Consider the following 7,296-nt stretch of genomic DNA (forward strand, 5'->3'; position numbering starts at 1 on the left):
GACACCGCCCAAGAAACATCCTTTAACTTTCAATCTGTCAACATTAGAACGGAATTATGTGAGCATAAAATAGTCCTTTTCTTTTTGGTAAATAAAATTCAATTTTGTAAATAAAAAAGTAATCGTATTTCACATAATAATGTGACACTCAACCAGTGGACTTTGTTCTCAAATTATCTCGAAAAAAAATTTCTTAAAAAAAAAAACTGATCTTCGAATCGCAATCACAAAATGAAGCTTAAACCATGTTTTCTAGAATGTAAGAACACACCCCATAAAATTTATTAATATCTTCCACTTCAAAGTACAAAGAGAATGAAAAGTGAAACAACATTCAAGAAACAAAACAAAATACCAGAATAAAAGCGACATAACATTTCATAGACCAATAATGTCACAATAATATGTCAAGGTTTAGAACCAAAAGAGTATAGTATTGGTTCAAGATGAAGTGGTATTTTCTTGGTGACAGTGAGTCCATTCATCTCACTCATGTCTAAGTCCTGCATCAATACACCAGTTTTAGGTAGCTTCCAATCGAACCAATATAGAAGATTAGCAAGTATATACTCTGTAGAAGCAAGCCCAAATGAAATTCCAGGACATTGCCTTCTCCCAATTCCAAATGGGATCAATTGAAAATCTTGTCCTTTAACATCAACTTGGTTACCTTCAAATCTCTCGGGAAGAAACTCTTCAGGATTGTCCCATAATTCAGGGTCTCTCTGTATTGCCCATGCGTTCATAAATACCCTTGTTTTGGGGGGAATATCATACCCTTTTAGTTTCACACTTGATATTGTCTCTCGAGGAACCAAAAGGGGAACAGGTGGATGTAATCTCAAAGTTTCCTTGATTACACATTTCAAGTAGTTCATTTCATTCACATCATTTTCATCCACTTTTGATTTTTTCCCCACAACTCTTCTTACCTCTTGTTGGACTTTCTTCATGGTATTTGGATTCTTAACGAGCTCAGCAAAAGCCCATTCCAGATTGGTTGAAGTAGTGTCACTTCCACCGACGTACATGTCCTGAAATTATAGAAAAGTTAGCTATTCACACACCATCTTTTTCATGGACCATTTTTATAATGGTGGCACTCAACGTGCAAACAACTTGTGATCACCATGTACAAGTGCGACTGCATGTTAGTACATATGCTATTGAAAATTCGAAGGTGATAGATAGATAGATAGATAGATAGATTGAGAGAAAACCATTAGGAGTGCTTTGAGGTTAACTTGTGTAAGCTCAAAGTCAAGCTTCCCACCCTCTTGAAGTTGAAGGAGGATCCCTGCAAAGTCTTTAATATCGTTTTTGTCATCGTTTTTGTTGCTTCTCTTGTGTTGTGCAATTACCTCATCAAAGAAAGCATCTAATGCAACAGAAGTGGACTTAACTTCTGAAATTAGGCCCGTAAGAACATCAATCCAACCCAATGAAGGGAAGAAATCGCCAACGCTGAAAGCTGCCAATAATTTCATAGTCTTCCTTGCTAGCACTCCAATGCTTGTAGTACCATATGGAGTATCATATTTTTGTCCAAGAACACATCTAGATACAATATTGTTTGAGGCTGCAAACAACATCTCCTTTAGATTCACAGAGGATCTTTTACTCGCACATGCATCACGTATAGTATCAACCAACTCTGTAATTTCTTCTTGTCTGATGGAGTGAAAAGATCCCACCCTTTTCTGGCTCAAAAGCTCAAGAACACAGATCTTCTTTTTTTGTCTCCACTCCTCGCCGTAGGGTGCAAAACCCACATCCATGAATCCATGGAAAAAGATTTTTGCAGCTGTAATTTGAGGCCTGTTGGAGAAAGCAACATCATGTATTTTTGTTATTTCTCTGGCCACATCGGCTGATGAAACTATAAGAGTTGGAGTTTGACCCAATTGCAGCAACATCAAAGGGCCATACTTGTCGGAAAGTGTTCGGAAAGAGCGATGTGGGAGTGTGCCAAGTTGATGAAGATTGCCAATGATGGGTAACTTTGGGGGAGACGGAGGAAGATTGTATTTGTTTCTTCTTAAGAGCTTAAGCGCCAACACAACGCTTACAAAGCAGAAAATAGAAAAGAAAAAGGTTGAGTATGGCTCATATGACAATAGCAGAGCCATTCTTCCTTGGATCATTTCAGTTGGTAGTCACTAGAAGGATAAATATATATTGAGATATTATTTATCGTATCCATTACATTGCTCTACATGTGTTTCTCACTTCCTTCAGGTCTATTCTCATTGCAATTATTGTCCATCAGTTGGATTGGAGTGCGTCTCTATTGTTATTTTTTTTTCGGTAATAAAAAATAAAAAATATTGATATAAAAAATACAATAGAAAAAACATGAACCCATTTTAATCGCATAGAAAAGAAAAGTCGATTTGTGGTTCCTTTGAAATTTCAGTTCTTTGAAATTGTGTCTATCAAAAATTTAAAAAAGATCCACATTAATCCTTTAAAAATGATTAATATAATTTTTTTTTAAAGAATTAAAATAGATTCCTATTTTTTTTATTAAGGAATAAAATTAAAAGTATTTATTCTAAAAAATAACAAACTCATCAAAAACAAAGTGAGAGAATCTACTATATATATTAGTAGGGTGGGCAAAAACGAGTCAACCCGTCGAGTTGGCTCGTAATCTGTCAAAAATGAGACGGGTTGGGTTAGAAGAAATGAGCTGTCAACCCGAGCCTATTAGACCCGAGCCAGCTCGTGAAAAAACAAGCCAACCTGCAGGTCAAACAAGCTAGCTCGAGGGTTGAATTTTTTTTTTTTTATAAAAAAATACGAAATATAATATACAAAAATGGACAAAACCCACACATGCTGTCATCATTTTTCTTTTTTCTCTAAACCTAAGTCCCTAATCTTCTCACATCCCTGCCATTTTTATATTGTTAGGTTGTGTTGGCTCTGTTTGGTTCAAATATCTTACCCACTTGGTAGCAAGTGGTTCTGATTGTTTCTTGATGTTATGCAAATTTGTAAGAAAATTCGAAACTAAAATATTTTGCTTTTATTTCTCATTTTTTGTAACCCTTTGTTTAAACTGATGGAAGCCACATAGCTAGTGCATTAATACTACAGGGTCATTTAAATAGGCTGAAAACGAGCTAACCCTCGAGCCAATTTTCGAGCCAACTGGCGAGCTATTTCTTCAAGCCAACCCATGAGCCATATTTTTGAGCCAACCCTAACCCGACTCGAGTCAGGTCGGGTTGGGTTTTCTGGCTCTTTTTTTTTTTCGAGCCAACCCTAACCCGACTTGTTTTTTTTGAGTTGAATGCGGGTAGGGTCGGGCTGGGCCGGGTTGGCCCATTTCGCCAACCCTGTATATTAGGTTGGGATGAGTATCTGGTTAAGATTTGTAGGCTCTGTGCTTCTGGAGCACTCCAACTCTCTCTCTCTCTCTCTCTCTGTGAGAGAGAGAGAGAGAAAGAGAATTCTTCAAGTGACACGCACTTGTTGGAAGGATTAAGGATGCCCATCAATCGATCTAAATCGATTCAAACCTCGATGACCGAATAAAAAAATCAAAAACCAAAAAAAAATCGCAAATATTAATTGGATCGATTTTTGATTTGATTGGTGAAAATCGATCCAATCCAAAATGAACAAATATATTAATTTCCTCTACCTACTTGGGTATATTTCCCAATCATACTCCAAAAAATTTTAAACCCAAGACCCATTAGCCTATCCAAGAAAATTTATTGGTACATTCTAGCAAATTTTCGTTATTACCGTAATTGTAATTTCAACCTTTGGATAGGATACTAAGTATGAATTTCTTGCTTCATAAATATAGCATTTGAATTGAGTTAAGGATTTATTTTATGGGAAAAATAAATCTTATGTTGTAGGAAAATCCTAATCTCATGTCATAGATACATCAAGTGTGGGACCCATCTATTTATAAAAAGAAAAAAAAGAATGACACATCTTTTTATGGTATGTTTTCTCATGTAAGAAGGGTTTGTTTTCTCATGCAATATGAGAAAAACAAACCCCTTGTTTTATTTAGTTTTACAATTTTCACGTGAATGTGATATTACTATAAAACTTATATGCCAAATCTCAAAATAAAAAACTATTTTAATATCTTTCTGTATTAGTAATTGAGATTAATTTCCTTATTTTGTTATTGTCTAATTTGCTTCTTATCCAACATGTGATAAATACTTGAAATCGAGTTTACTCAATATCAACTTTTTGTTGTACTATATTAAAAATTAGATTATCGTTTACTTATACTTTTAGATTGCACTGTAATCATTATACAACCTTTACAAAGCCAATCTATACAAAAGATATATTATTTGCAAATAATAATAATAAAAAAATTAGACTTTTCAAAAAATTGAAAACCAATCCAATTCAAATCGAATAAAATTGGATTGGATTGGATCGGATTTGAAAAAAAAAAAATACAAACTGAATGGATGATTACATGATCCAACCGAAGGGATTGGATCTAGATTGTAAACACCCCTAAAAGGACCACCATAGGCATAAACCTCTAAAAATAATTCCAAAATAGACGTGCTCCACCAATTAAAAAAAAAAACATTTAACCCGACAATACTGAAATGATAGAAAAATACAATTAGATTACTATTTTTTTTTTAATTTGAATAGATGATGTTTCATGTATTGAAATTTCTTCCCCATTAATGACATCTTATCATATTTTATTGGGAAAACTTAAAAAAAATTCATGCAAGTTTTCTTTAGAATTATTTACTTCCCTTCATAATATTTTGAATCATTTACACCTTTACATAAAATTTCTTTCTTACTTACCCCCTAACTTAATTTTTCATCTCAAAATAAAGTTAACGGAGTTAACTTTTTTGTAAAATACCTTAACTACCCTTAAAATAAAACAAAAAAATAATGTAGAAGAACCCTTGATATCTCGTGCGACTTGCGTCGCCTTGTCTTCATCTGATTCGCCCTAGCCTTCTTCTTTATCACTTTAGAGGAAGACAGAGAACGCAAAGTACAACACTACACAGCTCTGAAATAGGAGGAGAAAATTTTGTAAGCTTCGAAATAGAAGGAGGAAAAAAATTTCTAAGCATTGTTGTGTTGGATTTCATAGATCTATATGCATATCTCTCTTTGTCTAAGCTTGTGGTTATGCCCCTTGTGTTTATGTTTTTGACGACCCTTTTGTCTTCTTTCCCTCCAAAAGTCAACTCTCGCACAACATAACCCACCCTTTATGGTGAACTAGATCCTTTTCGTGGTCAACGCTTATTTTGGATTTTGGATTTTGGATTTTTTTTTTGTATGTGTGTGTGTTTAATTGATAGTTATTTGCATGTTAGAATTTTTTGAGGTTACTCTTGTTAAATTATTCTTTTTTATTATATTTTATTTGTGTAATTTTTTTGTGATCTTTTCTTGGTGTCACTTGATAGAGATGACAATTCAGTTTGGAATTTTTCATCTTGAGTTCGTTTTACTTATGTGAAGGTCAGATTTATTTATTTTTCCTTTTGTTTTTTTTTGTGTGGCTTCTTTATATGGCTCTTTTTGTTGCTCCTTCGGCATGTGATTAGAAGAGGATATTTTATATGGTTGAGTCTGTGGTTTCAGTAGAAAATAGGAATGTGAGGATTGAATGGTTACACCTAAGAAAGGTTTGGATATTGTTTGGCTCTTTCAAGACTGAATTTTTGGTAGTTGGATGTTGGTTCCAACTAGAATCTTTGAGTGAAAACAAATTCTGACACTTTCATATGTGTAAGTTGAAAAAAATTTATGCAAACATTCACAATTAGGGGTGATAAACAAACCAGGGCCTTTGGCTCAGCTCGTGAAGGCCCGAGCTTACATGCCTAAAATTGGTTGGAACCAGACTTGGACTTGTACAAAAACTCGTTTAATTAAAAGGCTTCATGCTCCAATTTAAAAGCTCGGCCTTAGAGCCTCTCAGGCTGGCCTAATATGTTAGTTCCTTCTTTGTTTTATTTTAGGGTAGTTTTGGATTTTTTTTATAATTCTGTTAACTTTAGTTTTGGATGAAAAATTAAATTAGGCGGATAAGTGATTAAAAAACTTTAAGTAAGGAAGTAAATAATTAAAAATTTCAAAAAAAAAAATAAATAATTATGGGAAAACTTACTGGAGTTTTTTTAAAGTTTTCCTTATTTTATTTTAAAGAATGTGTCATTATATCCATTCTTCAACCCACTCTCATACACAGCTCCTATTAGCTGTGAGCCTGTGACTGTAATGAAGGGAGCACTAGAAAACCAAAATCCCTGAATATGGAAAACCTCAATAAAAGGAGAGCATTTTTTTATCTTCCGGGACCATTATTGATTGGTGGTCTCTTTGTGAAAATAGAGAAGATAAATAAGGAAAGATAAAAAATTAACACGGATAAAAAGAGAAAGAAAAATTAGTTTTGTAAGAAGAATAAACGAATTTCAAATACTCCCAGAATTTAAAAATATTTTCCAATAAATGACAAGGAGCAGGAAGGAACAGTGATCAAAATGTTACTGTTCATCAAAAATTTTATTTAAATATCATGCGAATAGTGTTAATTATTTCCCAATATACCACGTAAGCAAGTTCGTTGGGCACTGTAGCGAACTCAGTTTGCTTGTTGATGTGTCACGTTTCTGGTGGATATCAAATTCGCTACATGGTGTAGCGAATTTGGTTGCATAATCAAATAACGTCACATTGTATATTGTAAAATAATGCAACCAAGTTCGTTATCCCATGTAGCGAACTTGGTGTCCACTAGAAATATGACATATGCAAACTGAGTTCGCTACAGTATCCAGCAAATTTCTCTACATAATATATTGAAAAATAATATTGTTCGCGTGATATTTAAATAAAAAACTTGATAAAGAATAACATTTTAATCACTGTTCTGAGCAAGAACCCAAACTAAATAATCGAATGAATATGACAAGTTACTGACTCGGTGAGCTTATAAAGTTAGTTAATTTGCATTGAGAAGACGTGCATTGAAAATATATAAGAATAATTAGTTAGGTTACGGTGCAGTTAGCGGCCTATGCTTGGCCTAAAAATGTCCATTTAAAAATTATATATTATAACTCAATAGAGAATATGAGTTCAACTAAGACTGACTCGCTTTAATATGAGTCTATTTAAAAATTGTAAAAATGAAAATACAAGCTCAACTAATTGCGTAAAGAATATGAGTTCAATTTTTATCAAATATATATTTGAGAATGTGTGTGTGAGGAGCTTTAATTGTAACTAAGTTGAAGGAGACCTAAGACTGAC

The 7,296-nt window shown here is 33.5% G+C and overlaps 1 protein-coding gene across 1 annotated transcript; it reads right to left on the minus strand.

Annotated features, from left to right (window-relative positions):
• Nucleotides 1-376: 376 nt before the first annotated feature.
• LOC133287544 (phenylacetaldehyde oxime monooxygenase CYP71AN24-like) lies at nucleotides 377-2,129 on the minus strand. Its single transcript, XM_061485172.1, has 2 exons — nucleotides 1,221-2,129; nucleotides 377-1,034 (listed from the first exon to the last, which is right to left on the minus strand). The coding sequence occupies exons 1-2, from the start codon at nucleotides 2,127-2,129 to the stop codon at nucleotides 408-410; spliced, it is 1,536 nt and encodes a 511-aa protein (XP_061341156.1). The 3' UTR covers nucleotides 377-407.
• Nucleotides 2,130-7,296: the final 5,167 nt, after the last annotated feature.

Source organism: Gastrolobium bilobum, unplaced genomic scaffold (assembly GCF_033153095.1).
Source record: "Gastrolobium bilobum isolate Gb01-03AN ecotype WA unplaced genomic scaffold, APGP_CSIRO_Gbil_v1 utg95082, whole genome shotgun sequence".
Lineage (NCBI taxonomy): Eukaryota > Viridiplantae > Streptophyta > Magnoliopsida > Fabales > Fabaceae > Gastrolobium > Gastrolobium bilobum.